The sequence below is a fragment of the Pipistrellus hanaki genome (genome assembly GCF_964339955.1).
Source record: "Pipistrellus hanaki genome assembly, chromosome: 18".
NCBI classification, from domain to species: domain Eukaryota; kingdom Metazoa; phylum Chordata; class Mammalia; order Chiroptera; family Vespertilionidae; genus Pipistrellus; species Pipistrellus hanaki.
Window position 1 is genome coordinate 39,353,773 of NC_140520.1, and position 16,077 is coordinate 39,369,849.

Consider the following 16,077-nt stretch of genomic DNA (forward strand, 5'->3'; position numbering starts at 1 on the left):
AAGTGAGAGCTGAGAGCACTCAGTGCTGCTGGGGGACAGAGATAATTTTTTGGCACTCTGCTCTGAAGATAAGTCTTCTGGCAGCTCCATGGCTCATCTTGGCTTCAGCTCCTTGTCATGATGCTGCCTTGCCTTTCACACCAGTTCTATGAGCTCAGGCAGAAACAAAGACATACTGGGCTGGCAGAGGGTGTGGTGGGCAAGGTCCTGGGACTCTGAGGGAGAATAAAGGAAGCCCTGGTGTCACTTCTAACACACAGCTGGGCCCTGATAAACTTGTTTTTATATCAAACTAGAGGCCCAGGGCACGAAATGAGTGCACGGGTCCGTCCCTAGTGGCTGCCAGATGCCAGTCGGGGTCTCCCTCCCTGCGGTTGGCCAGCCAGCCCCACCCCTTGGTCGAACTTCTGGTCGAGGGGGCAATGTTCACATTAGGCTTTTATTATATAGTTTATGAAAGTAAAAGTAAGGTGGTTTAATATAAAATGTGAGAGTCACACTAGATGATTTAGAAGCCGAACTTCTATACTCTGGCGTGTTTTAATGCTGACGGGTTTTTATGAATGAGAACAGGAGTTCCTTTCCTGGAATCCCTAAGGGATCAGTCCAGCACGGTGGCCCAGGGCTCGGCTCAGTGTAAGTTAGCAGGAGTCAGAGGAAACGCTCCTGATGGGAAGCGCCGTTTCCTCTTTATGAAGCTCCCACTGGCCACAGAGAGCCATCCAGAGGCGTCTCAGGAGGAATACCGTGACCGGAGGCAACAAGTAGCCCCACTGCTGGCCCAGGGGCTGAGGCGAAATCCAAAGCCTGGGGTTTCACTCACCAGGTAAGGTGTTTGGGGCGCAGACAGGAAAGCCAGGCCAGGACTCTGCTAACCAGACTGAGTGACTGGGGGAAACGCTGAGGTCCCTGCCCGTGCTGTGAGCGGGGCCTGGCTCTGGTGTCCTTTGGCGCCGGCGGGCCGGCCAGCTGAGGGCTGTGCGGTGGCAGGTGCCGGTGCCCTTAACCAGCGTCCTCCGCCTGCGCACAGGGGATTACTCTCCGGACCCTCTCACCAGTCCGGTGCCCGCCATTCTCAGGGAACCAGCTGAGGTGTGGCTGGGATTTGGATCTTGTTAAAAAGGGCACTACTTCTCCGCCCCAAGCCCGGAACCCACTGCTCTCAGCCTGAGGTCCCTTCTCAGGCTCCCGGGGCCTCTCCTCTGTCCCCAGTGTTTGTTACCTGGAAGCAGATCTTTCACTTTTCCGAGCCGCCCCGCCCAGCAAAGAGAAAAACTGTCCCTGCGCCCGGCCAGAGAGGGGGCTCCCAGTCCAAGTCCCAGTCCCGGGGCCGGGAGGCGGCGCCCCGCCCGCGCCCCGCCCCGGCCCGCGCCCCGCCCGCCTGGGTGCCCCGGGCTGCCCGCCGGCCCGGCCTCGGGTAACTGATTGCGGGGCCAGGACACTCCGCTCCGGCGGGAGCCGATCCCCGGAGGCTGCGTGCGGCCGGCCCCGCGCCATGCGCCCCGCCCGGAGCGGCGCCCCCCGCTGGCTGCCCCCGGCGCTGCTGCTGCCGCTGCTGCTGTGCTGCCCGCTGGCCGCGCGGGGTGCGTGGGGCCGGGACCCTGGCCTGAGGGGCTGTGCTGGGGTAGGGTGTTTGGGGACAGGGTCTGGGTCGGTCTCCGTGACCATCGGGGAAGGTGGGGTGTGGCGTCGGTAAGTGTCCCCGTATCCCCACCTTCAAGATCAGCCCCTGCCGGCCTCCCCGCGGCCCCCCGCCCCTGCGGTCTGTGTGCGCCCCCTCCCCGCACGGCTTGGGGTGAGGCGCCAGGACTCCGGAGCGGAAGGCGGCGCTGGGCGGCCCGGCGTCTCCCTGGGAGCGGAGCCGGAGAGCCCGCCGCCCGCCGGGTCCGGGGCAGCGGGGCCGGTCCCCGCGGGGCCCCGGCCGGACCGTCCTCCCGCCCCGCGGGGGCACTGAGCGCCCCCAATGCCGGGGTCACTCTCCGCTGACGCCGCTGAGCTCGCTGTCGGGGCTGGAGGCCGGCGGCACCGGCTGGAAATGTGGCACCGGCGGCTGCTTCTCTGGCCGGGGAGGGACGCCGATCTCCGTGGAAACACGGTCTGTGCCTCAGTTTCGCGTTTCCGTCGCCAGGTGACTGCGGGCTCCCCCCCGATGTGCCGGGCGCCACGGCCCAGCTGGAGGGCCGCACGGCCTTCCCCGCCGGGGCCCAGGTGGGCTACTACTGCAACGAGGGCTTCGCGAAGATCATTGGGAAGCCCAACGTGGTGCACTGCCTTCCCAGCGGCGAGTGGACGAGACTGGAGGAGTTATGTGAACGTAAGTTCTTCCTTTCTTTTCAGGAAAGTGATGGGGCCCTGGCCAGGGCGGTGTGGCTCAATGGTTTGCGCTTCCTCCCAGGCACCAAGAGGTAGCTGGCTGAATTCCCAGTGGGGGCACATGCCAGGGTTGCAAGCTCCATCCAGTAGGGCACGTGCAGAAAGCAGCTCATTCCATTGTCTCTCTGACCCTCTCCCTTCTCTCTCTAAAAATATTTTAAAAATCAATAAAAGCATATATATATATATATATATATATATATATATATATATATATATATTTTTTTTTTAAGTTATGGGAATGGAATGTGACCTGTGAAGTTAAAATATATCGCTCTCCCCAGTGACTGGCACTTGGTACTCTTCTGGCTTTGTTACAGCCAGGATGTCCCTGTTAGCGCCTCACACTCTGGCCAGTTAATGGTGTTACTTCCAGGAACAGATCCTGTTCTTTGTTAGCAGCCCACAGCTCCCCACGCGGTGTCTCCTGACCTGACTGACAGGAAGTAAGGATAGTTACTGCTGTTGTTTAGGGAGTAACTTAAATAGCAGCGTGTTGGGTAATTGCATTGTGATACATGGCATGGGTGCTGGGTCTGAAATCTGATTTCCTGAAGAAGGACTTACCAAGTTCAGCACTGGGGTGGCATTTTTAAAATGTCTTATCTGTACCTCAAAACCTATGTATGGCCCAATAGCAGTTTTGACATACACAAGAAGGTGTAAAGATAAGAGTTTATTCCTGCCTTTGGACAAGTTTGGAGCATTGGGAGCGACAGTATACAAAGAAACTGCCACCACAAGTTTTGGTTGTTTTCTTTAACGGGTTTAACCTTTTTAAAAAATGTATCTGTGGTAGAAGGCAGCAGGTGGAAGTGCTAAGCCTTGGCACATGGATCCTGTCACAGAGTTTGTGACGCTGCCGCCTCTATTACTTCCTTAATCCTCCAGACAGGCCATCAGTTCACAGCTGAGGAAAAGGTCCTGAAAAGTTAACGCCCTTGAGATCCAAAGCTCTTATGCAGAAGAGCCCAGGCTCAAACTTGCGTGTTTGGACAATAAAGCCAACATCAGTTCCTGTGTGCCCGGGTGGCTCAAGTCTGTGAATGCTGGAGTGTACACACCCGCTCCTCTGAGCTGCTGAGGGGTTGAATGAGTTTGCTTGCAGAAAACGTTTAGAAGCACCCATAAACTGAGCTATTGTTGTTACTGTAGCTGTCAACGTCCCCGACGTTAGCCAGGGGGGTGGGAACATTCACCAACCCCGGTGCTCCACGGGGCAGGCAGGGCAAGGGAGCCTGCGTGCAGTGAGCTGCGCCATGCAACGTCAACGGGTTATATTCTTCCAATGCTGGGCTGGTGACACCATGTGCCCAATCCACTTCACAGGCCTCTGGTCACTAGGTAACAAAAGCATACATTTCAATATGCTTGATACCCTACAAATGCCCTATTGATACTCATACAGCTAAGTGCCAAATGTATACAAAGGAGGGGATGTGAAGACAGGTGGTTCTGATAATTAAACATAGATGATGAAATAAAGTGATATTACTCTTTCTTGTTGTTGGTTTGGTAATGCTTTTAGGTAGCTGTGGGCCTACACCCAGAGTACCTTATGCACATAAGAAAGATATTTACATCCCAGTGAGTTCTCACCCAGCGGGTTTCGTTGTGGAATATGAGTGCAATCCGGGCTATGCAAGGAACCATTCCGTATCAGCGAACATAACTTGCCTTCAGAATTATACGTGGAGCAAACCAGAAATATTTTGCTACAGTGAGTATAATTTTAAAGAATTTTCTTAAACGTATGGTATTTAGGGAAATAGTATTTAATCCTTTATTCATGCTGGAAGTCTGTGTGTACATATTATTATTTGGAATGATTTTTTCAAAAAAGAATGATTAGAGTCATCTATGTATATAAAAGGCTAATATGCAAAGTGTCCCCTCGGGAGTTTAACTGGGAGTTCGCTCGCTTGCTATAACATGTGCTGACCACCAGGGGGTGGCACAGAATGAAGAAAGGCCCCAACCAGCAGCCAAAGGCCCTGATCGCCAGCCTGGCCTAGGGACCCTACCCGTGCACTACTTTCGTGCACCTGGCCTCTAGTTTTATTATAATTAGGCACACTAAATACTTGAGAGAGATAGGAATAGTAATTGATGCACAGACTTCACATTTAATTAGTTTAAGATGGCCTTACATGAAATAAAAGAAGTATATATTCCTAAATAGGCTGCTTCTTTGAAACTTATAAAATGACTGTAGGATTTAATCAGTCTCAGGATAAGAGATTACCAGTGGTTCAGATGATGAATTTGCATAGATGTGCCTAATAACTTAATTTAAAAAATTTTCTACTGTCTTCTAGAAAGATCATGTCCTGATCCTGGAAAAATAGAAAATGGTCATATCAGTATACCAACTGACATATTATTCACCTCATACATCTACTTCTCATGTGACCCAGGGTAAGTTTTGCATACTAACCACTCTCTGTTAAACAAGCGAAAACACAAGTTAGAATTTAAGATGGAGATTTTAGAAATGTGTTCACAAGCCAGTAGCAATAAAGCAGTCCCTCTGCTCAAAGCTTTTCCTCCTGAGCTTATCAAAGTGAAACGCAGTAAAATGGGCTAAGACAGGAGGATGATTCATACCACCAAATCCTCGGATTTCTTAGGTGTGAGTACATATGGTTCAATATAAAAATTTTAATGTCATTGGTAAAGGAAATTACTTGCAGAAATTAAATCCAAGAGTTAAATGAAACCAGTCTTTAATTTACCTAAATAATAAATTTTCATAAGTTTTTTAGCATGTATTTATTTATTTTTATTTATTAAAGTATTAATATGTGTCCTTATCCCTCCAGCTCCCCAACTCATGCCCTCACTCCCCTGGTGGCTGTGTCCATTGGTCAGATTATATGCATGCATGCAAGGCCTTTGGTTGATCTCTCCCTCTTACCCCCACCCTCCCCTATCTTCCCTCTGAGGTCTGATTAATGCTTCTCTGTCTCTGGATCTGTTTTTCTTCATCAATTTAGGTTGTTCATTATATTCCACAAATGAGTGAGATCATGGTAATATGTACTTTCTATGCAAACAATCTGTAATAAAATTTTTTAGGTTAAAAACATGTAGTCCTAGTGTTACAAGATCTCTGACCCAAGGTCTTTTATAAGTTCTCTATGTAGAGAAAAGGGCCTCACTCATTGAGTATTGTCAGTGTCTCAGATCCTGCTGAAAACTTCATATTCATTGTCTCATTTAATATCTGCAAATTTTCTCATTTAATATCTGCAAATTTTACTCTGCGTGTATGTCCATTTTTTATAAAATAATATCAGTATCACTTATCTCCTGTACTAAACACCGATATTTAGATCATTAATATAAAATCTGGGAGTACTTTGAACCCTTTAAGTGTAAGTGTATTCTATTATTCTATGAAGCCTGTATTGGTCTTTGAGAACTCAGAAATAGAAAATATTTAAGCATCAATATAATTTTAAAATCTTTTAAAACACTTTGATATTTTCTAAAATGTGACCCACCCAAATAAGAAATGTTTTGCATGTCTTATAATAGTTTATCCTTTGGATGTCACCATTTTAATTTAATTTTTTCTTTTTTAAAAAACTACCATACAAACTTTTAACAACTATTGTTTTATCTCCATCTATTAATCTAGTGAATATTTTAAGATGATATTCTGGAGAATTTAAGAGAACCCAACTTTTCTTGTCCTCTCATTGTTTAGGTACAAATTAGTTGGTAAAAGTTCTACTTCCTGTTATTATGAAGGAAATGATATGATTTGGGATGATCCATTTCCAAAGTGCCAAGGTAAGACTAAAAGAATCTAAGCACTCACATTGTGGGGCTAAATTATCAATGACAAATTACTTTTTGTGCATTAAGAATTATTCACAGTGTATATTTGTAGTACCCTTACCTTCTGTGTCTGAGCTAATTTCAAGACCTTTATTTGTAACTAGTGAACTGGTTCGTGAAATTCGTGCACATTCCAAGGGGATTAATTAGAGAAAATAATTTAATATTGCCATTTGACCTTTCTCTATAATAGAAGTGTCAGAGATGAAAGAAAACCTTTCTCCTGTCAGAGTCGGGGGCTCACCATGGGACCCAGAGTCCAGTCCCTGTCCACCCACATGCACCTCAAAATCACGTGAGACCCAGACCCAGCCACCCCTGCCATGGGACTAGATCCAGACCCCGCTGGTCCCACCCTTGTCAAGCCCTGTCAGGAAGGGGGTGTACTCTGAGATCCCCTGGCCCAGCAACAGGATGGGGGGCATGGCCTGAGGTCCCCCAGCCCAGACCCGGGCGGGAGTGTGCCTCGAGGTCCTCCATCAAGCCCCGCCAAGTGGGGGCACGGCCCGAGATCTCCTGTAAGCCCTGCTGGGTGGGGGGCATGGCCTGAGGACCCCCGTCAGCCCCACCAGGCAGGGGGCGTGCAGCCTCAGGTTCCCTGGCCCAGCACCAGAAGGGGGATGCAGCCTCAGGTTCCCTGTCAAGCCCCACTGGGTGGGGGCATGGCCTGAGTTCTTCCAACCCAGCACTGGGGGTGCACTTTGAGGTCTCTCATCAAGCCCTGCTGGGTGTAGGGTGTGGCCTGAGGTCCCCCGGCCTGGTGCTGGGGCAGCAGCCTGAGGTCCCTTAGCCCAGCACCAGGACAGGAAGCTCACCTTGAGGTCCCCCGTCAAGCCCTGCCGGGCAGTGGCCATGGACTCAGGTCCCCTGGCCTGGCACTGGGGCAGGTGGTGCAGTCTGAGGTCCCCCAGCCTGACACCAGAGTGTGTGCATGTCCTGAATCCCCTGTGAAGCCCCACAGGGGTGAGGGAGGATGTAGCCTCAGGTCCCTGCTGGTTGCTCATTAAGGCTCCTTATGGGAACTTGGCCTCAGCTGTGGGTGCAGCCATCTTTGTGATGCAGTGATGGTCAATTAGCATATTCCCTCTTTATTAGATAGGATTCTCCTTAATTTATTACCTTTGGAGATAAAGCATTAAAAACAAACTAAAATTTGTGTTGTGGTTGGTCATTTATTATCTTGCCATTCTTCCCACCACTCAGACAAAATAGGGTGGGGGAGGAGCCCTCAATGGACTAGTCCTGTCAGGCCTGAAAATCCCCAGGTAGTGGAGAGAGGCACCCCCAGAGGAGGGCTGAGCATCGCCCTTTAAGGTGTGGGAGCTAGGGAGGAGCTCCATGTGCCTGAGTTCAAAGGTTATACTGATTGCAATGGCCTCGGCCTTCATTCTTGTATTTTATTACTGTTTCATCTACACTCTACCCAGAGTTATCCATCTGAAACACCAACATGACTTGTCTTTCCTTCGGATAGATTGTTGGGGCTGGCCAGCAGACCCTGAGTGATGAATGAATGATTACTTTGACCCAGGATGGCTGTGAAAGAGAGCGCTCAGGGACTGCCTGGCCGAAGGAACCAGACAGCCTCCATCACCCGCCTTTTTAAGCTTTTGTTGTGACAGTAGTTTGAGATAAAGTTTATCTTTGAGATACAATGAGTAGAGTAAGTGATCCTGGGAGAGCACACGTGTCTGCAGTGTCCTTTAAGCAAGGACACCCGAGGATGAAGCGTAAAGCTCCCTGTAAACACCGGGGTCTGCACGTGCACAGACTTGTTTGGAGCGGTAAGGAATAATTCGGGGTGCCATAAATGGCCGCCTTCACACACTTCCCTTTTCTCAATGTCCTCCTTACAAACTTTCCAACCAGGTCCACGTGCTCCTCAGCATAGCTTATTAGTGTCTCCTCGTCACTTACAAAGTCCAAACGTCTTGGTATAATGTACAGGCTGCCTCGGTCCACCTACTTCTCCTCCCTCAGGTCGGCCCTCGAACTTCATGCTCTACCCACGCAGACTACAGTGGCTTCCTGTGTACCTCATGCTCTTCCTGTCCCCACATCATTCCTTAAACTGCTCACTCTGCTGATATGTCCCTTCTTTGCTTGATTGATTGGGTGTGTTTTTTCCTTCTTAGTGTGGGTCTGCTCCGATTGTCCTCCTAGAAGCTTTGTGTGTGACCTTCCAAGTTGGTTAACTGTCCTCTCTTTCCACACCACTGTGCATACGTTTCTGTTAACCCTCACCATTTTGTACTGAAATTATATCTTTATAGCTCTTTCCCTCCTATATTTGAAGACATAGGAATGATATCTTACTCTGTTTTGTACTTCTATATGCACGACAATGCTTGGTGTGTATTAGGAGCTCAGGAAATGTGTGAACTGAACTGATGTGACACGGTGGTAATCACATACCTTAGCCTCGTGTAAATCAGATTACTCCTGATTTGCTCCTTGCTTTGATTAATGGCCTAAAAGGAATTTATAACGTTGTTAGTATTCTCTGGGTTCATAAGGACATTTGGTGTAATATAATTTGATGTCCACATGGGATCACATTACTTTCCTGCTGAAATAGGAGAGGAACAACATCATGGCTTTATAGAATGTGGAATCGCTGAAACTTTTGTTGGGGCATCTGCTAGGGGCAGGCCTCTGCTTATAATACAATAGAGTAATTCTGCCTATATATGTTTTACAAACTCAGCTGCTCGATAAGATTTGCTTTAAATAAAAGGCTGTGAGTCAGTACATGCTTCAAGATTTGTATCCTAATGTCAAAGTCAAAGTGGGACTTTTAAGATCTTTTGGTCTATTTCGATGATCTGTTCCATTTTCCCAAGTATGCTATTTGAATGCACAGTGTCTCTCATTTGATAACATTTCCCCAGGGAATGACAGCAATGCCTTTTTCTCAATTCTGTCTTAGAATAAGGGTATACCTTAGGTTTAAACTCAAGTCCCATTTACTCCCTGAAGTCTCTGTCCTGTGTTTTGGCCCCTGAACACCTTGACTTTTTCCAGACCCTGTTTGATAGATAACGCACGCAAAGTTAACTGTAGTTTTTGTTTTACACGTGTGTTCTAAACCTTATTGCAGTCCTGTGCTGCTAATGGCATTCCAGTCAATGGTGGGCTGCACTTACGATGATGGTTTCATAGGGTTATAATGGGGCCTTGGTGTGCAGTCCCGTCTAGTTTGTGTAAGTGCACTCTATGATGTTCCACCATGAACAAACTGCTTAACAAGGCCTTTCTCAGATCAAACCTCCATTGTCAATCTACACAGGACTATCTCTATAATTTGGTCTTAAAGTTAGCATTCATATTTTACAGCATTTGTATCCAAAACTCTAAATATACTACCTATCACTTACTAGGTATGTATAAGCATCCCTCAGTGAAAATGCTAAATTTAGAAAAATGGTAGATTTAAATCTTTTTTAATTAAATATTTTGATCTTACATTAAGATCATAAAAATACAGCTAAGTTTTATTAATTTAAATATGTGGAAATTTTTCCAAATAATTTCTTGTCCAGAGCCACCAGAAATTAGCAATGGTATAATTCAAAGGCAACGGAGCTCATGAATATAGACTTTCCATAACAGATAAGGTGCTACAAAGACTTCTTCCTAATTGGAGACAACTCTACCTATTGTATTGCAAAGTGAACGTGGCCAAGGAAAATGGAGTGGCCTGAATGCAAACCTGATCAGTTTACACAGCCATATTCTTACTGTCAGGCCCACATCTGGGCTTCAGAGATTCTATTCACTCCCTGAGAAAGAATTGTACATACGCATATTTGCATTTTTCTGGGGAGCACAATTTTTCATCAGATTTTCAGAGAGGTCTAAAAAGGAAGTTTTATATACTTACATACATGAAAGTATATACAGATATACATTTATATGCATACATATATACCGCATATTTTTAGTGAATTAGCTTAAATTTGCTATCTCTATTTTTTTTTAATTTAAAATTTTTTTAATTATTTCCATCCCTATACCCTTTCTTTTGGCAACCATTGTTTTGTTCTCTATATCCATTGGTTTGTTTCTGTTTTGTTTTCTCATTTATTTTGTTTTGTTTTGTTTTGTTGTTTTTTTTGTTTTTTTTTAAAAAAATATATTTTATTGATTTTTTACAGAGAGGAAGAGAGAGTGATAGAGAGTTAGAAACGTCGATGAGAGAGAAACATCGACCAATTGCCTCTTGCACACCCCCCACTGGGGATGTGCCCGCAACCAAGGTACATGCACTTGACCGGAATCGAACCTGGGACCTTTCAGTCCGCAGGCTGACGCTCTATCCACTGAGCCAAACTGGTCCCGGCTTATTTTGTTTTGTTTTGTTTTCAGATTCCACATATAAGTGAAATCATATGGTATTTGTCTTTCTCTGTCTGACTTACTTTACTTAGCATAATGCCCTCTAGGTCCATCCATGCTGTTGCAAATGGAAAGACTTTTTTTTTTTCAGTATTGATCTTATTTTATTTTTTAAAATAAATCTTTATTGTTCATATTATTACAGATGTTCCTCTATTTCCTCCCATAGCTCCCCTCCACCCGATTCCTTCCCACCTAACCCTATACCCTTTCCCGCCGCCACTGTCCTCAACCATAGATGTAAGATTCTTGTCCAATCTCTTCCCACACCCCTCACACCGCCTTCCCCCTGAGAATTGTCAGTCCACTCCCTTTCTATGCCCCTGATTCTATTATATTCACCAGTTTATTCTGTTCATCAGATTTTTTATTTCAATGTATTTTTATTTTTTTTAAATAAATTTTTATTGTTCATATTATTACAAATGTTCCCTTTCCTCTCCCCCCTCCATTGCTCTCCTCCACCAGGTTCCCAACCCATCCTCTGTACTTTTCCCACCCCCCCATTGTCCTCATCCATAGGTGCAGAGTTTATGTTCAGTCTCTTCCCATATCTCCTTCTCCCCTTTTCCCCAAGAATCATCAGTTCACTCTCCTTCCATATCTCTGATTCTATTATATTCAACAGTTAATATTGTTCATCAGATTTTTTCCCCTTGGTTTTTAGATTCACTTGTTGATAGTTACGTATTTGTTGTTCATAATTTTTATCTTTATTTACTTTCTCTTCTGAAAGAACCCCCTTTAGCAATTCATATAATTCTGGTTTGGTGGTGATGAACTCCTTTACCTTTTTTTTTTATTAGTGAAGCTCTTTATCTGGCCTTCGATTCTGAGTGATAGCTTTGCTGGATAGATTATCTTTGGCTGTAGGTTCTTACTATTCATCACCTTGAATATTTCTTGCCACTCCCGTCTGGCCTGCATGGTTTCTGTTGAGAAATCAGCTGACAATGGTATAGGTGCTCCTCTATAGGTAACTACCTGCTTTGCTCTTGCTGCTTTTAATATTCTCTCTTTGTCTTTTGCTCTTGAAATTTTAATTATGATTTGTCTTGGTGTGGTCCTCTTTGGATTCCTTTTGTTTGGAGTTCTGTGTGCTTCCTGGACTTGTAAGTCTAATTCTTTCACCAGGTGGGGGAAGTTTTCTGTCACTATTTCTTTCAGTATGTTTTCGATATCTTGCTCTCTCTCATCTTCTGGGACCCCCATAATTCTGATGTTGGTTTGCTTGAAGTTGTCCCAGAGGTTTCTTACATTATCTTCAATTTTCTGAATTCTCTTGCCTTCTTGCTTCTGCAGAAGAGTGTCTTCTGGCTCTTTATGTTCCAAATCTTTGACTTGATTCTTGCGATCTTCTCCCTTCTGTTTTTAGGACCCTGTATATTATTATTTATTTCAGACAATGTATTCTTTATTTCTTGTTGATCCCTTATCATTTCTTTTTGATTCCTTATTAATTCTAGTTGATCCCTTTTTATATCCTCATAGGGCTTATCGACCTTTTCTAGGAAATTCTTGAAAAACCTTATAAGCATAGATTTGAACTCTATATCCAGTCACTTTTTGTTTTCCATTTCTTTTGTTTGTGATCTATTTTGTTGTCTCGGCATTTTCACAGCTTTTCTGATGGAGCGGGGTTTCAGGGTGGAGCCTACAGCCTTGGCTTCTGTCAGCCCAGCCCTATGCGATTCCTGAGTCTCAGTAATCCCCAGGGTCCTTCAGTACTCGTTGCAAGCACCTCTGAGAGAAAGGTGCCCTCAATTTTGACCTGCTACCAAACAGTCTAGGCTCTCCCCCAATGAGCCCAGAACTGGGGTTCAGTTCAGTTGGAGGTGGAGTTGGAGGTGGCGTTCAGAGCAGTCCAGAGCTTTTGTCTCCTTTCCGCCAGGGCAATCCCACGGCACAGCCAACCGTCCCTTCTCTGCGCGCAATGTGCACATCTCCAGGACCTCCTTTCGCTGTTCCCCCAGGGTTCCTCCTTACAGCACAGCTCCCTCTGTTTGAGGCTGGGTCCCCGGCATCTGGTCTAGAACTGGGACCCAGCACAGTCGGAGTGTTTATCTCCTTCCCGCTAGGGAACGCCAGTCAGGCACTCAGCCGCCCCACCTCTCCAGCTCTGTCCTCTCGTCGCGCTGCGTGTCTCCGTACCTTAGGCTTTTACAGCTCCTCCGCTCTTCCTTCTGGTTTTCTCCTTGCTTCTCATTGAAGAATTTCCAGTCAGTCAGCTTTCCTGTAGTTCTGGGTAATGTCCATTTTATATTTTAGTTGTATTTTATTGAAATTGTTGTGTGCAGCTGCGGCTAGGTGTTTACCTGTGCTGCCATCTTAGATTCTCCCTCTATTTCACTTGATTTTTAGATTCACTTGTTGATAGATATGTATTTGTTGTCACTTTGTTGTTCATAATTTTTATCTTTACTTTTTTCTTCTTCTTCCTCTTCTTAAAGAATACCCTTCAGCATTTCATGTAATCCTGGTTTGGTGGTGATGAATTCCTTTAGCTTTTTCTTGTCTGTGAAGCTCTTTAACTGACCTTCAATTCTAAATGATAGCTTTGCTGGGTAGAGTAATCTTGGTTGTAGGTTCTTGCTGTTCATCACTGTGAATATTTCTTGCCACTCCCATCTGGCCTGCATAGTTTCTGTGGATAAATTAGCTGACAGTCATATGGGTGAGGTTGAGCATCATTTTACATGTATGTTGGGGATCTGTATGTCTGCTTTGGAGAGGTTTCTATCCGGGTCCTTTGCCTATTATTCAATTGGAGTGTTTGTTTTTTTGGTGTTAAGTTGTATGAGTTTATAATGTATTTTTGAGTATTAAACCCTTATTGGATGTATCAAATGCTGGTATCTTCTCCCATTCACTGGTTGTCTTTTTATTTTGTTGATAGTTTCCTTTGCTGTACAACATTATTTTAGTTTGATGTAGTCATATTTGCTTTATTGTTTTGTTTTGTTTCCCTTGCCTAAGGAAGTATATCCAAAAAGATATTGTTAAGAACAGTATCAAAAAGTTCACTGCTTATCGTTTGTCCTGTAAGTCTTGTAGTTTCAAGTCTTATACATAAGTCTTTAATCTGTCTTCAGTTTATTTTTGTATATGATGTAAACACATGGCCCAGTTTTATTATTATTTTTTGCATTTATCTGTTCAGGTTTCCCTACAGCACTATTGAACAGACTGCCTTTATTTTATTTAGTTTTAATCTTTATTGTTGAAAGCATTACACATGCCCCATTTTTTTCCCTATTGACCTCCTCTAGTCCTCCCCTATCCATTCCCCCAAGGCTTTCACCACCCTATTGTCTGTCCATGGGTTGTGCATATATGCATACAAGTTCTTTGGTTGATCTTTTCCCATCCACCTGCCCAGCCCAGCCTTTCCTCTGAGATATAACAGTCGTTCCATGCTTCTATGTCTCTGGACCTAGAAAATGAACCTATATAAAATGAACAGACTGTGTTTAACCAATTGTATATCTTTGCCTCCTTTTTGTAAATTAATTCACTGTGTTAATGAGGATTTACTTTTGGGCTCTCCATTTTATTCCATCATTCTATATATCTGTTTTTAGGCCAGAACATATTGCTTGGTTATTATAGCCTAGATGCCTGGTGTAAGAAATCTGTGCACTCGGGGTGTTCCCTCAGCCCTTGGGAGATATCTGACTGACGGCTTAGGCCTGTTTCCTGCAGAAGTGGGCCTAAGCCATCAGTCAGACATACTTAGTGCTGTCTCAGAGGTGGATGAGGCTCCTGACATTACCGCTGAGCTCACCAGCTGTGAGCCCAGCTTCTGGCTGAGCAGGGCAGCTCCTGCATTAAGCATCTGCCCCCTTATGGTTAGTGCACGTTATAACAATTTGCTATTCCTCAGTTCAGTCTATTTGCATATTAGCCTTTATTATATAGGATTTATAGTATAGTTTTATATCAGAGAGTGTGATACCTCCCACCTTGTTCTTTCTCAAAATTTCCTTGGTTATTTTGGGTCTTTTGTGGTGCCATATAAATTTTAAGATTAGTTGGAAACTCAAACAAATAATAAAAGCATGAAGTCGCAAAAAATGTAAAACATGAAAATACAAGAGAATATGAAGAACACTGACAAGGGTAAATGAATTCTGAGAGAAGAAATGCAGCATCTTGTGGGGTTTGAATTGTATGTAGGATACAGACATACAATAGCAATAAACCAACAGACAAGAAGGGTAACTTCAATGTAAAGGTTCCCAGGTTCCTACAGTACTAAAAAGTGGTCAGAGAGTTTATCTGCCTAACTGACTTACAGTCTAACACTGTAATCTCTAGGGTTGTCTTGAGAATAGTAATAAAAGAATATAAAAATTACAAACTAACAAAGGAATTATGAGGAATATTTAATCCAAAAAGCAACAAGAATGAAAGAGTGACAAAAAGAAACATAAAATAAGTCCTGGCCAGATAGCTCAGTTGATTAGAGCACCATCCAGATATACCAAGGTTGCAGGTTTGATCCCCAGTCAGGGTACATGCACAAATCAACCAATGAATGTGTTAATAAGTGCAACATCAAATCTATGTCTCTCTCCCTCCCTCTCTCTCTCTCTCTCTCTCTCTCTCTCTCTCTCTCTCTCTCTTTCTCTCTCTCTTTCTCTCTCTCTCTATCAATTCACAAAGGGAACAAAAAAAATGGATGGAGTAGAATACTGATAGTAATATGTTCGATCCAAATAAATGTAGATATATTACGATCACAATGTAGATATAATTAACTGATACATTGTGACTTGACTAACATTGTCAGACTAGATTAATAAAATAAAAGTTAACTATTTGCTATTTATAAGAGCAGAAAACTGAACAGGTGAAAGTTAAGGATGGAAAAAATATGCTACGCAGTTACCAGAAAATAAAAAATTCCATTAGTATCCAAGCACACTTTAAGATAAACCAGCTAATCATCATAAAGAGGTCAGTTCCACCGGAGTATGTCCCAATCTGAACTCTATGTGCCCTTGAAAACTCGCTTCAGTCTATCTATCTATAGCAGAGATGGGAGGGGAAAAAATAGACAACTCCACAATTATAGTTTGAGAATTCCACATCTTTCTCTCAATAAGTAACCAAAAGTCAGAATATAGAAGACACGACCAACAATTAAACTTTAAAAAAGTAACTGATAAGAGTATCGAGCCCTAAAAGTGTTGTTTTAAAATATTCATGGAGTATGGACAATATCCCGGGCTCTGAAGCACCCTGCGTCTGAGAAGATTGAAGTTACTCAGAGCATGCTTCCTGACCCTGTGGAGTGAAAGTAGACCTCCAATAAAAAGAGAACTAGAAAAGTAACTTCCAGGACATTTAGACTGCAGTACTACAAAGTCCTTTGATCAAAAATGAGAACTTGGAAGAACAAAACAAATTGTACATCTGATGGCCTTAGATGAGAAGTCCATGTGGAAACTTTACTTA

The 16,077-nt window shown here is 44.3% G+C and overlaps 1 protein-coding gene across 10 annotated transcripts in view; it reads left to right on the forward strand.

Moving 5' to 3' along the window:
* Window positions 1–1,380: 1,380 nt before the first annotated feature.
* The window catches only part of LOC311613321 (complement decay-accelerating factor-like), a 35,938-nt gene continuing 21,241 nt past the window's right edge, over window positions 1,381–16,077 (forward strand). For all 10 annotated transcript variants that reach the window (XM_084867100.1, XM_084867103.1, XM_084867098.1 and 7 more), the window contains exons 1-5: window positions 1,381–1,583; window positions 2,129–2,314; window positions 3,902–4,093; window positions 4,692–4,791; window positions 6,086–6,171. In XM_084867100.1, coding sequence (XP_084723226.1) covers window positions 1,496–1,583; window positions 2,129–2,314; window positions 3,902–4,093; window positions 4,692–4,791; window positions 6,086–6,171 — 652 coding nt within the window. In that variant the 5' untranslated portion in view covers window positions 1,381–1,495. The remainder of the gene's footprint in view (window positions 1,584–2,128; window positions 2,315–3,901; window positions 4,094–4,691; window positions 4,792–6,085; window positions 6,172–16,077) is intronic.